Source organism: Rhododendron vialii, chromosome 5a (assembly GCF_030253575.1).
Source record: "Rhododendron vialii isolate Sample 1 chromosome 5a, ASM3025357v1".
In the NCBI taxonomy this organism is placed as follows: domain Eukaryota; kingdom Viridiplantae; phylum Streptophyta; class Magnoliopsida; order Ericales; family Ericaceae; genus Rhododendron; species Rhododendron vialii.
In genome coordinates, this window is record NC_080561.1 from 29,085,112 (window position 1) to 29,100,904 (window position 15,793).

Sequence of the window (15,793 nt, forward strand, 5' to 3'; positions counted from 1 at the left end):
AGAGAGAGAGAGTGTGTGTGTGTGTGTGTGTGTGTGTGCAAAAGAAGAGAGAGATAGAGGAGTTGCCTGGCCCAAAAAAGAGTAAAATAATCAATTGCTAGTGAACAGTCAATCGCTAAAGTTACCGAGGTACGGGAGCTGAAGCAACTCTACCGAGATCTTTACCGAATATGGTGCATGGTCCACTTTCATGTTTTGACTAGGTAAAGTAGCTTAAATGCATGTATACTTAGTTGGGAAATTTATAAAAATGATCCTCCTAGTTTCATCCGAGTCTCATTTTCGTCTTCCAAGTATCAATTGTAACTCTTTTGACTTTCAAGTTTGGTTTTTGTACAAAATCGGTCCAATTGATAACTTCTATCAGACAAACTGGATGAAAAAAATTAGGTTGATCGCAGTTTGGACGTTGCAGTTCATACCAAATTGGTCAAATTGATAATGTATGCCCTGAATCTGATATTTTCTGTCCAATTTGGCTGACAAATGTTATCAATTAGACCAACTTGGTACGAAATTCAAACTTGAAGGTCAAAAGAGTTGTAATTGATACTTGAAGGACAAAAATGAGACTCGGATAAAACTAGGAGGACTATTTCTATAAATTTCCCTACTTAGTTCGGTGTACATGCTCTTGACCGCAGAGCTGTAGAGCGCCAAATCGCTGAAGCTTTTTGGCGTGATATACAGAAGAGAGGGTTTTGTTCCAGTGTGGGGAGTAAAATGGAGAACATCGCTGTCTGTGCGCGATTCAGACCTCTGAGCTCCAAAGAGAGAAGAGATCATACCGATGGCGTCTTCATTCGATCCTTGGATGCTGAAACTTTCGTGCTCAAGGTTCCTCTCTCCATAGAAGAGAGGGTTTGGTTCCAGTGTGTGGAGTAATGGCGAACATCGTTGTCTGTGCGCGATTCAGATCTCTGAGCTCCAAAGAGAGAAGAGATCATACCGATGGCGTCTTCATTCGATCCTTGGATGCTGAAACTTTCGTGCTCAAGGTTCCTCTCTCCATCCCATAATTCTACGTACGTCTTCTTTATTTATATATATACATATATATAAATGTATGTATGTGTTACGTATTATGTATTGACATATGTATGTACAGTGGCGGATGCAGAATTTGTGTCTAGCAGGGGCCCGAATCACGTGTATTTTCATATTGATGGCAAAAAATGTATTGTTATAAGCACATATTGCTGCTTGTGAGGTCCGAAGAAGATATGAGATTGGGTGTATGTGCGTAGACATCGCTTAATATTATACACGCAACCTAAAAAATTATTGATAACTTGAAAATTTAGGGTTTTTACCCCACAAATTGAAATTTTTAGGGATTTTTTTTCACTAAAGGGACTTGTAGGGGCAATTTTCATTAAATTTTTGTTAATTAACCTGATAATTGGTATAATAGGCGATAATATTTGGAGTGGTGTAGGGCCCGGGTCCCCCCGCCCCTGTGTATGTATGCCACAAACTTGTACATATGAATGTACCTATGCGCATGCATGTTTAGCGATTGCAATTCATGAAAATGTAGGATGAGAAACAAGAAGAGCACGAGTTCACCTTTGATAGGGCATTTTACGAGGGATTTGAACAAGCAGATGTCTATGAATTCTTAGCTCTGCCAATTGTTCGAGGTATTGTTCGAATGTGTTTCAAGTTCTTTGTTTTCCAGCAGATTATTATAAGCGTTATTTTTGAATGTTAGATTCACAAAATTGAGTTATAAGTATCTCCCTTGATTGCCCGATGATTCTGATGAAACAGATGTTGTTAATGGAATAAATGGGACAATCATTACATACGGACAAGTACTTGACATGTACTTCAGTCAGTTTTTGGAGTAGAGAATCTAGATGCGGAAACTCTTTTCAATTGAATAATACTCGTGGAACTGTGTACTAGAGTAGAAATCTCTTTGTCTTTGTCGTACATGTCCACTGAGGCATGTTGTCCTGATTTTTGTCAATGTGCCATTAAGTACATCTGGGAAATGCTTTCTTCTTGACATTCATGTATGCTAATCTTAACATTCCATTGGACTTGGAAAGCCCTCTATTACATGCTTAACGCCGAGTAAATGTCAATCGTTGCAAATGGAGTCATTCAAAGAGGTCAAAGTCATTGCAACATGTGATGGCTCTAGCCTCTAGGTCATTGATTTTTGTAAATCATTAGCACAAATCCTTAAGGTTCCCTCTACCACTTTTTCAGTGTTTTGTTGATTGTTGTGGATTCCTACTGTAACATGGTTGTTAGTGTTTTTTTTTTTGCTCGGCAAAAGGAAAAATGCTTGTTAGTGTTGTGCCATTGATTTCCGTAGGATGTTTTCACTTTTTGCCTTTTCGCACACTCAAGCGCAATAATGCATGCCCATAAAGTAAGTTGTAGACACCTCAATTCGGGCCTCTAAGGTTCTTTAAATTCCCCGATGATGAAATAAAGGAAATGATACATTTGAGAGCTTGAATGTGGATTCCCATAGCCCAAAAAGCCAGAAAAGCCCAGAACTGGACCTGGAATACTGCACGGGATACTCACTAAACTGTATGGTGTAGTAAATTTTACTACACTGCATGTGGTCTTGAGGTATACCGCATGGTGTTTCTAGGAAAAGTTTTGACTGGCTCAGAAAATTGTTGGCCACGCTTGTCGGAGCCATAATTGAAAAACGGCTTAGCAGGGAATATAACTTCTAACCGGCCTAGAAGCCACCTCTCTCATTTGCATTGATATTCCTTGGCTCTTGCCTATAAATACACCCCCCATTTTAGATGAAAGGTACCCCTTCAAGTCTTGAGAAAGTTACTCTGACATTCTTTTGACATTCTTTCTCTCTTTACAAAAATTTCATTCTTCTTCCCCTTCAAAGCTCAATATCACTAGCTTTGGAACTCCACCACCCCAAAGCTCCAAACTTATACTCATCCATCCTCATCCAAGCTCAAAAGCCGAAGGTATAAAAGCAAGTTTCCTTGGGCTAAGCTCAGTTTTAGCCTTGAGGGGAGCTTTTTGTAGTCACACATAACTATTTGTGTTAAGTGTTGGCTTAAAAACCATTTTCAGAAGCAAAAACTACACCATGCAGTGTTGTGATACACCACACAATGTAGTGGGATCCGTGTTATGTTGTTCATCATTCGTTTGTGTTATTTGTCTTGATCACATTCATCCACTGTTGGCTACACTAATGTTACTGAGAGATCGTTCTATGTGCATTTCAGGTTGAAGCTTCGTCTAAGAACCATGTCTTTTTTTTCTAAAAGAAGTTTTTATGATCATTCTCAATGATCAAGTGCATCAAAAAGGGGTTTGCAAATTGATTTATGGAAAAATCAACAAAAATGATGAGGAAGCTATTTGGATCAATGGTTTGCTTTATCCTGAAAATACGTAGCTATTCTGAAATATGCCTGAAGCTACACTGTACGATGTTTTGAGGAATAACGTACGACGTAGTCAGTTATACCGTGCGAGGTTTCGAGTAATAGTAGTTTGCTGTCAGTGAGGAGGTACACCGCGCGGTGTACCATCAAACTGTGCGAGGTATCTTGATACACCATGTGGTGTTGTTTGTGATTGAGGCAGTTTGTTGTTAAATTGTCATTTTATTTTTGCACATCATTCATTTGCCATCTGCTGTACAGTAAGCACCACGGGCACGCCAAAGTGATATATTCAATCCAATGTCCCTTTCCCTTATTTGTTTGTTAAGAGTCTTTGAAAATGTTAAGTAAAGACCGGTTTTCACCGGGCGAATGAGGTGTTTTTTGAACAAAATCTTCCCCATTCGTAACGTGGCTCCTGAACCCAAAATCTCTACGTTTTCACTAGGCCAAAAGCTTTCTTTTTCAAATCAAACCCTCGGTTTCTTGGATCATCCATCTCAAAAATCCGGGTGGCGACTCTCGAGCGTGCCGGTTGGGGAGCCCACATAAGTACAGAATCATAACCACTGGATGTTATCTCTATGTAGTAGTTCTATGGTTTCTTCAGCCATACGAGGTTTGTGACGACTGACGATTGATCACCAACACTAAATGTAAGTAAGTAATTTGGCACATTATAGTATCTGACATAGAACTTCCTTTCCTTTCCTTTCCTTAAAAGGAAATTGTTCCGAAGGCATTCTGCACTGCTACTGTTGCAAATTTTGCACTTTCTCTTGTAAGGTGTGGACGACTGAACCTTGTAAAAATTTTTGGTTTATTCCCAGCAAGCTCATTTTCGCATTAAATCATAAGCAATGAGATGTGTGTGCAGCTTACGCAATTGCATTTTGAAATATAGTTACTAGTCGGGGTTTAAACTTCAAAGGTTTAGTCACTTCGAATTGTAGATATAATACGCATGTTTCTTTTCCATTTGTCTAACTTCCTCGTCAATTCTGTTACAGAATAGAGCAGGGAAGACATATAGCATGGAGGCGATGTATGGATATACCATTAGTATATTCCAGACGTCACAGTTATGACTCTCAGATTTGGCTCATACATAACCTTTCTGGTCCAGGCCGGGTCTCAGCGTTCTTGATTGTGATGAGAAGAAGAAAGGGTTACTCCCAAGAATAGTGGATGAACTTTTCACGAGCATTAAAATTACTGAAGACAAATCTTGAGCAATTGCAGAGATGAGAATTATGGAGTCTCTGGCAATGATCTGCGCAGATGGAACTTCTATGAAATGACTACGTTCTACAACCTGTGCGGTGAAAGCAGTGCAATTTTTATCAGTCCTTGATGATTGAATACAAGAAAAAGTTGGGAAATTTATTTACAACTTTCCTTGTTAGAACTAACTCTTGCGTACTGTAGTCTGTGAAACAATGCTTTCCCCGCGATCTTAACAACTAATCCTTGTTGGAAATTTGTAAAATTGGGCCAGCAGAAGTATTTGGCAAAGTGTAAAAATTCCATCCATTTCTTTCTTGCATTAGTGGCTTATGCAGTGCGGTATTTCCTTTTTTAGAATTGTCCGCTAAGGAATAGTGTGTTGTTTGCTGCTGAATAAGCTGAAATGTTGTGCTTCTGAAATCAACATTGTACAAGGTTGATCTCTTTGCCAAAAAATTAGATGCAAAATTAACTTCTTACGATGTTACTGGGGATTAGAGTATTTGATTCGCTGGATTAGGGGAACCAATAGCGGACGATTTTTTATCTGTACGGGGTACTAAAGTTGGCACCCACTACACTTGAAAGAGAACTATTTTGTCTGGATCACAGAGTTAGCAGCAGCCTTAGTTTTCTAATGTTCTGTCACAATATAAATTCTTTTTTTAGTTTTTGGTTAAATGTTAAAGCCATCTTGACTCTGCTGATTGGATTGGGTTGGTTCATTATATCAGGGCTTACACTTGAAAGAGAAAGTACACTAACTATTTTGTCCGGATCACAGAGTTAGTAGCAGCCTTAGTTTTCTAATGTTCTGTCACAATATTGATTCTTTTTTTAGTTTTTGGTTAAATGTGAAAGCCATCTTGACTCTGCTGATTGGATTAGGTTGGCTCGTTATATTAGGGCGGTTGCACCTACACGAGACGCATTAATACTAGTATTGACAGCAAGCATGCATTACAAAACAAGGGAATTTTGGTTTCAATTAAACAAAGCTGGGTAGCTTGCCTACCCCAGATACATTCCTCCAGGGTATGTATTTTGATTTTGTGTTTATTTCTTTCACTACCTTAATGCTTTTTTTAGTACGAGGTTTCGGTTGACCCTCATTGGCTCAACTGGCATCCCTTCTTAAATACACATTGCATTTTTTGTGGGCATTGTGTGTGGAGTCTTGACAGATAGCAGTGCTCTCTTGGTGCTGGACTCCTTAGAACATCCGCAATGTAATAATTAAAATTGGATAACCAAAAGTTGCCACATCATCTTTTGGTTATCCATTTAAGATATTGTTAAGATTAGCAATGTAGAGGTCCACAATGTAATAATCAAAATTGGATAACCAAAACTTGCCACATCACCTTTTTAAACTAAAAAAAAATTCTAAAAAGTAAAATTTTTGACAATAATTTGGATACTCGTTTTGAAAAAAATAACAGTTTTTTTAAGAAAATAGTTTAGTAAAAAAAATTGAAAATAGTTTTTTTCAAAAAGAAAACAGTTTTAAAAAAACATTTTTTTTGAAAAACTGTCAGAAACCGTTTTTAAAAAAAGAAAAAACAGTTTTTGTGTAAAAACACTTTAAAAAAAAAGTTTTTTGTAAATACTGTTTTTTTAAAAGTTTCTGAAAAAAAAAACAGTTTTTGAAAATAATTTTTTGGAAACATTGTTGAGAGAGAGAGGGAGAGAGAGAGAGAGAGAGAGAAGGTTTTTATGTAATGATGGGTGTACTTGATTGAGAAAATGTGGGGACCATTAGATTTGATTATTGGCAAAAAGGTTGCTAGTTTTGATTATTTAAAGGCCAAAATTTGATGAGTTGCTAAGAGGTTGCTAAGTTTGGTTATTACAATGTGAGCACTTTTTTGAACAAACATTGCTAACTTTAGCAACTTTTTGGTTTTGATTTATTACAATGTGGATGCTCTTAGTCTTTTCTTGGGCTTTGTTCAATGCATCCTATGAAATTGAAATCCCAAGAAGCCTCTTCTTTGGCTTCTCCATGTAGTTATCATGTGTTTTTGAGCTTCAGGGGCGAGGACACTCGTAAGACTTTCACTGATCACCTCTATACAGCTTTGGACCAAGCTGGATTCCTCACCTTCAGAGATGATGATGGCATAGAAAGAGGAGAATATATCAAGTCTGAACTTGAGAAAGCAATTCGAGAGTCCAGGATATCGATAATTGTCTTCTCAAAGAACTATGCCTCGTCAACTTGGTGCCCTGAAGAGCTTGTGATGATCCTCAAACGCAAGACTCTTGGAGACGTAGTTCTACCTGTCTTCTATGATGTGGATCCATCTGAAGTGAGGAAGCAAATCGGCAGTTTCAAAGAAGCATTTACAAGGTATGAAGAGAAGCTCAAATCAGAAACAGTTGAATTGGCGAAAGAGAAATTGAAGGACAAGGTAGGAACGTGGAGGGCTGCACTTAAAGAAGTTGCTGCTGTGGCTGGGATGAATTTACAAAATCAAGTTGATGAGTAATTTCCTCGTAACTCACTTCTTTAGCTAGCCATAACTTGTGTCGCTTTTCAGCTCATACTCAGCCCATTATTGTAGTAGCGGCAATAACATGCTCATTTTTGTTAGTTATTGCTTTGAAATGTTTTAATTCTTGGTTTGTGCTATTCACTCATGTATTCTTTTTGTTTTTTATGTCCCATCTTCATCCCAATTTTCAGACACGAGGCAAGGCTTATCAAGAAAATTATAAAAATGGTTGGAGACAAGCTAAGTCGCACGGCCTTGAACATTGCCCGCCACTTGGTTGGAATGCATTCACGAGTTAAAAACATTCAGCTTTGGTTAGAAGATGGGCCAAGTAATGTTGGCATAGTTGCAATTTGTGGAATGGGTGGAATAGGAAAGACAACCATTGCAACATTTCTGTATAATTTGAACTTCTCAAGATTTGAAGGTGGCAGTTTTATTGCAGATGTAAGAGAAATTTCACAACAACAAGATGGTTTACTTCGTTTACAAAGACAGTTTCTTGCAGACATTTGTAAGACAAGGAAGGTAAAACTAAACAGTATTGCTGAAGGAACTGCTATGATTAAAGATGCCATATGTTGCAAAAAAGTTTTTGTAGTTCTTGATGATGTTGATAAACTTGACCAAATTGAAGCACTACTTGGAATGCGAGGTTGGCTTTTTCCAGGAAGTAAAATCATCATAACCACCAAGCGTGAGCTAGGGGCTTATGAATTTTATAAGGTGCATAGGCTTGAAAATTTGACAGACGAGGAATCCTTGGAGCTCTTAAGCTGGCATGCCTTTGGAAAATATTGTCCAAACAATGGGTATGGGGAGGTCTCAAAAAGGGTGGTAAGCTATTGTGGAGGGCTACCATTAGCAATTAAAGTTCTAGGTTCTTCTCTATCAGTGAAATGCTTAAACATATGGAAAAGTCAATTGGAAAAATTGAAAGCGATTCCCAATAGTTAAATCCTTGATATACTCCGAATAAGCTATGACTCTTTACAAGATGACCATGACAAACAACTATTCCTCCATCTTGCTTGTTTTTTTGTTGGAAGCGATAAGGATTCTACGGTTACAATCTTAGACGGATGTGACTTTTACACAGCGGTTAGGATTCAAAACCTCGTGGACAGATGTCTGATATCGATTGATGAAAGTAATATGCTAGTAATTCACCATTTGCTTCAAGAAATGGGAAGAGAAATTGTTCACCAAGAGTCACCAAAGGAGCCAGGCAAACGTAGCATCCTTTGGAATCATAATGACGCAGTTAATGTTTTGAGAGAAAACACTGTAAGGATTATACTTTGCTCTTTATGTGTTTTTGCATGCGCGCATATGTGCAGGGATGCTATCCACTAATCAACATGCTCCCTTTCTCTCTCTTTTTTTCCCCTCATTCTTATGGTAGGGCACAAGCAAAACAGAAGGCCTCAAACTCGATGTGTGTCTGTTGAAAGAAGATGCATATGCTAGTACAATTTTTGGTGACAATAGAAAACGTCGCTATGAAGAGTTCCTTGGGAAGCCCTTATTGTCAAATTTGGGTGGTTCGCTTAAAATATATGGTTTCAGTATCTTCTCATCTAGGCCTGTCAATGGACCGGATCTAATCCGGATCCGATCCGAAAAATCCGATCCGGATCCGATAAAGTCGATCCGATAATCCGAATCCGGTAATTCAATACGGATCCGGATCGGATCGGATTAAATCCGTTATCAATCCGAATCCGAACTTTATTTTTCAAAATTTTTAAATTTTTTTTAAAAAAATATTAATTTTTTTTTGAAAAAAAAAATGCTTAAGAAGTTGTATTATTATTTTTTTTGGAAAATATTTTTTTTTGAAAAAAAAAATTGTATTTTTTTGAAAAAAAATAATATTTTTTTGCTAAAATTTTTGAAGTAAAAAAAGTTTCCGGATCGGATTCGGATTTTCTGACCGGATCCGGATTTTTCGGATTCGGATTCGGATTACCACTATCGGATTTGAGTCTTATCGGATTCGGATCGGATTGGGTCTTATCGGATCCGGATCCGGATCTGTCGAATACGGATCGGATCCGGTCCATTGACAGGCCTATTCTCATCTAACCTCGAACCCACAGATACCGAAAATTCAAATCTAGTAGCTTTGGAAGCGGATGCATTTGCAAGGATGCACAAACTAAAGCTTCTGCAGCTCAATCATATACATATTAGTGGGCCCTATAAAAAGTTTCCCAAAGGATTAAGATGGCTGTTCTGGCATGGATTCCCACTTAAGTCCATACCTGGTGATTTTCCTTTGGAGAGCCTGGTTGCTCTTGACATGCAATACAACCACTTAAAACATGTATGGGAAGGAACCAAGGTATGTTACTACTTTTTTTTTTCCTTTCAAATTTCTTTGGAAAGTGAATTGAAGGCTTTGATACCTACGTTTTTTCCCCTTCTTTTACAGTTTCTGGGGTTGTTAAAAATCCTCAATCTAAGTCATTCATATGACCTTGCCAAAACTCCCGATTTTTCAGAACTCCCCAATCTTGAGAGACTGGTGCTTAAAAATTGTAGAAGTTTGATTGAGGTTCATGAATCCATCGGACGCCTTGATAGACTTGTTTTGTTAAATTTAGAACACTGCAAAAATTTGAGGAATCTTCCGACAAGCATTTGTATGCTTACATTAGGAAACGCTTGTCATCTCCGGTTGCTCAAATCTTGATGGATTGCCGACAAACATGGGAAATATGGAGTCTCTAACTGTGCTCGAGGTAGATGGAATTGCTTTAAGTCAATCTTTCCCTACCAATGGGCAGGTGAATGTAGTGCAATCTTTCATCTGGCCTTGGAGGTGGAAGCCAAGAGAAAGTTCGGAAATTTCATGGCCTTCTTTACCATGGTCTTTGGTAAAATTAAGTCTAGTGAACTGTAATCTTTCGGAGGATGATTTCCCGAGCAATCTTAGCAACCTATGCTCACTGAATGCACTAGATTTGTCGTTCAATCAATTTTGTGTCTTCCCAGATTTTGTCAAAGATCTTATGAAGCTTGAGTACTTAACCGTTTATTCTTGCCCAAGGCTCCGCAGACTTGATAGGGTCCCGCAACTACGTGATTTCTTTTTTGCACGTAATGGATTGCTGGAGGAAGTAACGTTTCAAATTCCACAACGTCGAACAACCACTTCTCTTTTGGACACATGCCACCGTCTACAGACTCCGAGCCTATTCAAGTAGAATACATAGGAAATGTTGAAGCTGAGATTATTAACAATTTGGGCTTGTCGAACTTGCAATCTATGGGAAACCTAACTATAAAACTAACGTCATGGCATGGCATGCGACAAAGGAGGCTTCCGCTCCAGGTTCTCTGTGTGTGTGTGTGTGTGTGTGATGCTTATATTTTCATTCTATGACACAGGTATGTTACGAAACACATATAATCTCCGTTTATATTCCTGGTAGCAAGGTTCCTCTCTGGTTCAATTTCAAGAATCTAGGATCCTCAATTGATTTTGTTGTGCCTTCATATCTTGATTCAAGGTTCCGAGCCTTGAACCTGTGTTCAGTTTATAAGCACTCTCGTGATCCAAAAGACTATGAACCACATACGGTCGTAAGTAATAGGACGAGGGGTTTGATTTGGAAGCATTGCCCACATGTCCTTGGAACTGCAGAAGATGGTGAAGATACCATGTGGTTAAGTTATTGGAAGTCTGGAAATCATTTGGAAGGTGGCGATGAAGTTAATATTTCAGTGTCTGGAGGTGAATCTGTGCAAGTAAAGGAGGTTGGAGTCCGCCTTCTGTATAAGGAGGAACAAGAAAGGATGAGCTCCCAATCAGCCTATGAAGATCAAATACCCCATCAACTCTATCAATTTGGAAATATTGTTCCAGGAAATGTTTCTGCACATCAGCCGGGAACAAAATTGTACCAACTCGGCCTTCATCTTGTTAAATGCAAGCATTGTGAGCATCGGTACCCTCCACCGTGGATTCCTGCCACTCCTGATAATGACTCTACTGTGGAATGTTGGGCTACATTAAATTGGGACTAAATTTTATGTTTCTCAAGATCAATTTGTATCAACGATATTTAGTTAATCTGGATAAGTATCTTTACTTCTTATTTGCTCATGTAAATGTGTATGATGCTGAAGATTTCATGATACAACTTTAGTGCACTGGTTGTGGAAATGTGATCAAATTTGTTTTGGCATTCACAAATTAAACCTTAGGTTCTGTCTAAACAGATTACCTAACTTGATTAGTGATCTGATTAAGAGCATTCCCAATGGGGGATGGAAACCAGGTTGTATACCAACAATACAACCCGGATGCAAAAAAAATATGGGCTCCCCGACCGGCGCGCCCTGTAGAGTTGCCATCCGGATTTTTGAGATGGATGATCTGAGAAACCGAAGGTTTTGATTTGAGTGAAAGGAAGGCTTTTGGTCTAGCGAAAAATATTGAGCTTTTGGATTCGGGGGCCATGTTACGAATGAGGAAGGTTTTGTTGAAAAGCACCCTATTCACCTGGTCGGAACCGGTCTCTACTTAGCATTTTCAAAGGGGAAAACTTTAAATATCTTTTGGAAGATTAAACTCTTAGAGCATCCACAGTGGAATAAGCAAAAATGAATAAGCAAAGTTTGCCACATCAGATTTTGCTTATTCATTTAGAGGTTGCTAAAGTTAGCAATCTCAAGTTCCACAGTGGTTATTTTTTGCCCATAATCAAAACTATTTCCCTCCAAACTTTTTCCCTTCAATTTTTCATTCCAAATTGTCCCGCCTTCCATCCCCTCCAATTTTTTTCCCGCAGAATATTCAGTCCCCTCCCTTTATCCTTCGCTTCACGCCTACTGCCATTTTCACCCATTCCTTCTTCTTTCATCCTTTCAATGGAAAATCACTTTTCTCAATCCTATGAAACTATGGAATCAGAAACCCAAATGGAATCACAATCTGCAACCCAAATGGAATCAGAAAATCAAAGGAAAACAAGGAAAACGAACTACTCTCAATATGAAGATGAAGTGCTAGTAAAATCTTGGCTACATATTTCTGGAGATGCAGTGGTCGGAAGGGATCAAAAGTCTACGAAGTTATGGATGCGAGTTCTAGAGAGTTTTCATCAAATTTTGGGTAGAATAACAGAGAGAAATGCTCAAGGCATGCAAAATAGGTGGCAAGCTATTTCGCATGATGTCTCCAAGTTTTGTGGGTATTACAACAAGATCGGACGATTGAATCCAAGCGGATGGAATGATCAAATGATAGTAAGTTAAAAACCAATTAATTTCTTGTTGTCTCCAAAGTTTGGTTATTTTGTGGGTTTTGCTTATTCGTGGTTGCCGATTATAATAAGAAAATTATACTTCAAAGCGGAAACAAAACAAAAGAAAGTATTGTTTCCTTGTGAATCAATGATGTTATTTATTGAAAGCATTTACGTGCCGAAAGGAACTAAACACACGAACATGTTTCCTGCCTTTTAATTGGGAAATAAGTTATTTTGTGGATTGTTGCTCCATAAATGATTGTGTGTGTGTGTGTGTGTTTTTTTTTTTTTTTTGTAGCTTGATGAGGCTAAAAAACAATATGGTGAAATTGAGGGTCCATTACAAGCAAAACCAGTGCAATTTTGTAAGTTCAAGTTTGAGCATTGCTGGAAGCTTTTAAAGGACAGTCCGAAGTGGAACGACCATGTTCTCATGCGGAACACATCCAAGGGATGCAAAAAACCTTCAAACCCACAAAGCCAAGTCATTGGTTTGGATGATGGCACTCCACCATCTACTTCATCAACTCAATGTTCGATTCTCCTTGATGAGTTCAAGTCACAGGATGATGAACACGACCAAGTCCGACCGGCTGAAGGAAGACGGAAAATCAAAGCAAAAAGAAAGAACGAATGGAGAGATGAGGAGTCAACTTCGTTCTTGAAAAGCATCAATGAAACACTTGCACAAACTGCAATGATTGAGAAGGAGAAATTGGAGGTCAAGAAGAATTCTGAGAAGGAGAAATGGGAGGCCAAGAAGAGAAGAAATGAACAAAAAATAATGCGTGAAGAAATGAAAGTGACGAGGAAATCTATGGTGGGACTCACACCCGAACAAGCAGCTTATTGGAAGCTACAACAATCACTCATTGTTGAGCGCTACAAGGCAAATGGTTTCTTGACGGATCTCGAGACCAATGAAAATAATTATGGTTTTAACTTCTAGTTGGGGGTGGATTTGAATATGTTTTTTGCTGCGCAAGTGAAGATTAAAGCAGTAATGTTTGGATTATGTTATTTTGTTATTGTCGATTTGACATTCTGGAATAATTCCTCAAGACTTTGACATTGCAATCAATTTTGTTGAGTTATGCTTCACTTGATCATATATATGTTTTCCTTTTTGATAGTCTGGGCTGCTAGTTTATTTTTGCTTTGGTTCTTTTGTTGCTTCTGCTGTGGTTGATTGCAACAAGGCCTAATGTAGAGTAAAGAGGCATAAAAAATGGATATATCTCATTCCAGTTCCTAATTGCAACAAAAGATGATTACAATGACCTTGAACAACAAAAAATATATTCCAAATAACACAAACACTACTACATAAAAATAAAAAAAATGGCATCCAAGATACATAAAAAAGAAATGGCCTCCAAGATACATTATATTGTTGACTCAATTGGAATTAAAAATCATCCATAATCAATTCACAGCAACAATCAGAGATGTTCATCTCCGCAGCGATTCCCCAAATGCTCCATGAGATCCAATTTCAGTTGACTATGCGTAACCTCGCTTGTCATAGCCTTAATTCGGCTAATATGATTGCGTCGAAGTAGGTTAACATCTCGATTAAAAGCCACAGGTTGATACGTTTCCCCTTCGGGGGGTGCCCACTCCTCAGGATCTTCCTCGTTCTCCACTATCATATTATGGAGTATAATGCACGTCTTCATAATAAGACCACATTCTTTTCGATCTCAAAGACGTACCGATCCCTTCACAATAGCAAATCGGGCTTGCAAAACCCCAAAGGCCCACTCTACATCCTTTCTTACCGCCTCTTGTGCTTCAGCAAAAAGCTTATGTTTTGCAGTGACTGGATGGCTGATTGTCTGAATTAGTGTTGCCCACTTCGGATATATACCATCAGAGAGGTAGTAACCCATTGTGTATGGATGCTCATGTACAACAAAATTACATGTTGGAGCTTCACCTGACACAATACGGTTGAAGAGATGAGAATTATGTAAAACATTAAGGTCATTATTTGTACCTGCCATTTCAAAGAAACAATACCATATCCAAAGGTTGCACGTCGCAACAGCCTCTAAGATGAGTGTTGGGGCTCCAATTTTTCCATTCACATGACTGCTGTGCCATCCAGTTGGGCAGTTTTTCCACTTCCAATGCATGCAATCCAAACTTCCAAACATACCTAGAAAGCCTCGAGCGGCATTTTCTGCAAGGATGTGTTGAATGTCCTCCTCGGTTGGAGTTTTCAAGTATTCACTTCCGAAGATCTCAATGACAGCATTGCAAAATTTTCTCAAGGTTTTCATAGTAGTGGTCTCTGCTATTTTAAGGTACTCATCACACTGATTAGCTGCCATTCCATATGCCAACATCCTGATTACGGCTGTGACCTTTTGTAGAGAAGATAGACCCAACTTATGAGCAGCATCTTGGCGTTGCTGGAAGTTCATCGGATCATGCTGTAAAAAAGCGTCATGGATGCGCATAAAGAGTGGTTTTTGCATCCGGAATCGTCGACGAAACATTTCATCAGTATATAGGCACCCATCAACAAAGTAATCTCTCATCAAAATTTTTGCAGCCCCAACCCTATCATGAGGTATGTATCGTCGTGATTTACGAACCATCCGGACGAGGACTTTTTTTTGTTGCTGCCTCTCATATATATTTGCTGCAATAGTAGCACCTCGGTATATTGATTTAAGCCCACCATCGTCAGAAGAGGAGGAGGAGGAAGATGAGGAGGATGAGGATGTGGAGGATGAATCAAAGCCATTGTGGGAAGACATTTAATCCAAGGCTTTGTCCTGCATCACAAGCATCTATTGTTCAAAAAAAAAAAAATTCACAAGAGCATCTGCACATAAGTTTAATGCAAATAAAAGTAGTGCATCATCAAACTCTTTCTAATCACTAGTAGTAGAGCAAAAAATTTCTAATCACTAAAATTTACACCAGTTCAATCCCATGGTTTAGTATCATAGCACATGAGATGAAATTTCTAATCACTAAAACTCTTTCTAATCTGCACATGAGATGAAATTCATCAAGCCTCTTGCACCCTTCAGATTTTAGCTCTCCATGGTTTAGTATCATAGCAAAAGCATATAAAACTGTCACGAAATTGAGCAATCAACTCAAGCAATGAGTTCAAATAAATTAGGAGTCGCTAGATTTTTTGGAAGCTTTCAACCTTTGCTCTTTCAACTCCTACTCTTGGAGGGCTAAAAGAAGCTATCTGGAGTTTTATTACTCTTATCAACTCCCAAATGTGTGGAGGGCTAAGAGTTTGTCAGGAGATTTGTTACCTCTGGAAAATATCAGTAATGTCTCTTACAACTCCTACGTTTTGGAGGGCTAAGAGAAGCTGTCTTTGTATATATTTACTCTTTACTCTTTTCAACTCCCAACTCTGTGGAAGGCTAAGAGTTTGCTG

The 15,793-nt window shown here is 38.5% G+C and overlaps 4 protein-coding genes across 4 annotated transcripts; 3 read left to right on the plus strand and 1 right to left on the minus strand.

The window, feature by feature from the left end:
* The first annotated feature begins 5,837 nt into the window (after positions 1-5,837).
* On the plus strand, positions 5,838-7,805 carry LOC131327355 (disease resistance protein Roq1-like). Its single transcript, XM_058360471.1, has one exon. The coding sequence runs from the start codon at positions 6,575-6,577 to the stop codon at positions 7,109-7,111; it is 537 nt and encodes a 178-aa protein (XP_058216454.1). The 5' UTR covers positions 5,838-6,574; the 3' UTR covers positions 7,112-7,805.
* LOC131327783 (disease resistance protein RPV1-like) lies at positions 7,343-11,152 on the plus strand. Its single transcript, XM_058360915.1, has 8 exons — positions 7,343-7,997; positions 8,115-8,404; positions 8,523-8,685; positions 9,220-9,464; positions 9,555-9,677; positions 9,781-10,222; positions 10,309-10,457; positions 10,514-11,152. Exons 1-8 carry the CDS (start codon positions 7,343-7,345, stop codon positions 11,150-11,152), a joined length of 2,706 nt encoding a protein of 901 aa, XP_058216898.1.
* A 552-nt stretch (positions 11,153-11,704) lies between these two features.
* On the plus strand, positions 11,705-13,408 carry LOC131327354 (uncharacterized). Its single transcript, XM_058360470.1, has 2 exons — positions 11,705-12,376; positions 12,677-13,408. Exons 1-2 carry the CDS (start codon positions 11,732-11,734, stop codon positions 13,325-13,327), a joined length of 1,296 nt encoding a protein of 431 aa, XP_058216453.1. The 5' UTR covers positions 11,705-11,731; the 3' UTR covers positions 13,328-13,408.
* Positions 13,409-13,820: 412 nt separating this feature from the next.
* Positions 13,821-15,146, minus strand: LOC131327785 (uncharacterized). The gene is made up of 2 exons (XM_058360916.1): positions 14,094-15,146; positions 13,821-14,051 (listed from the first exon to the last, which is right to left on the minus strand). Exons 1-2 carry the CDS (start codon positions 15,144-15,146, stop codon positions 13,821-13,823), a joined length of 1,284 nt encoding a protein of 427 aa, XP_058216899.1.
* Between the last annotated feature and the right edge of the window lie 647 nt (positions 15,147-15,793).

What these genes read in the sequence shown, in the direction of transcription:
- LOC131327785 (XM_058360916.1), bottom strand. Translation starts at nt 15,146, where the DNA reads ATGTCTTCCCACAATGGCTTTGATTCATCCTCCACATCCTCATCCTCC. An exon ending in TTGCTATTGTGAAGGGATCG is followed by an intron (nt 14,052 to 14,093) that starts GTACGTCTTTGA and finishes CTTATTATGAAG; the next exon opens with ACGTGCATTATACTCCATAA.
- LOC131327355 (XM_058360471.1), top strand. Translation starts at nt 6,575, where the DNA reads ATGCATCCTATGAAATTGAAATCCCAAGAAGCCTCTTCTTTGGCTTCT.
- LOC131327354 (XM_058360470.1), top strand. Translation starts at nt 11,732, where the DNA reads ATGAATAAGCAAAGTTTGCCACATCAGATTTTGCTTATTCATTTAGAG. An exon ending in GATGGAATGATCAAATGATA is followed by an intron (nt 12,377 to 12,676) that starts GTAAGTTAAAAA and finishes TTTTTTTTGTAG; the next exon opens with CTTGATGAGGCTAAAAAACA.
- LOC131327783 (XM_058360915.1), top strand. Translation starts at nt 7,343, where the DNA reads ATGGTTGGAGACAAGCTAAGTCGCACGGCCTTGAACATTGCCCGCCAC. An exon ending in ATGTTTTGAGAGAAAACACT is followed by an intron (nt 8,405 to 8,522) that starts GTAAGGATTATA and finishes TTCTTATGGTAG; the next exon opens with GGCACAAGCAAAACAGAAGG. An exon ending in ACGTGATTTCTTTTTTGCAC is followed by an intron (nt 10,223 to 10,308) that starts GTAATGGATTGC and finishes CACCGTCTACAG; the next exon opens with ACTCCGAGCCTATTCAAGTA.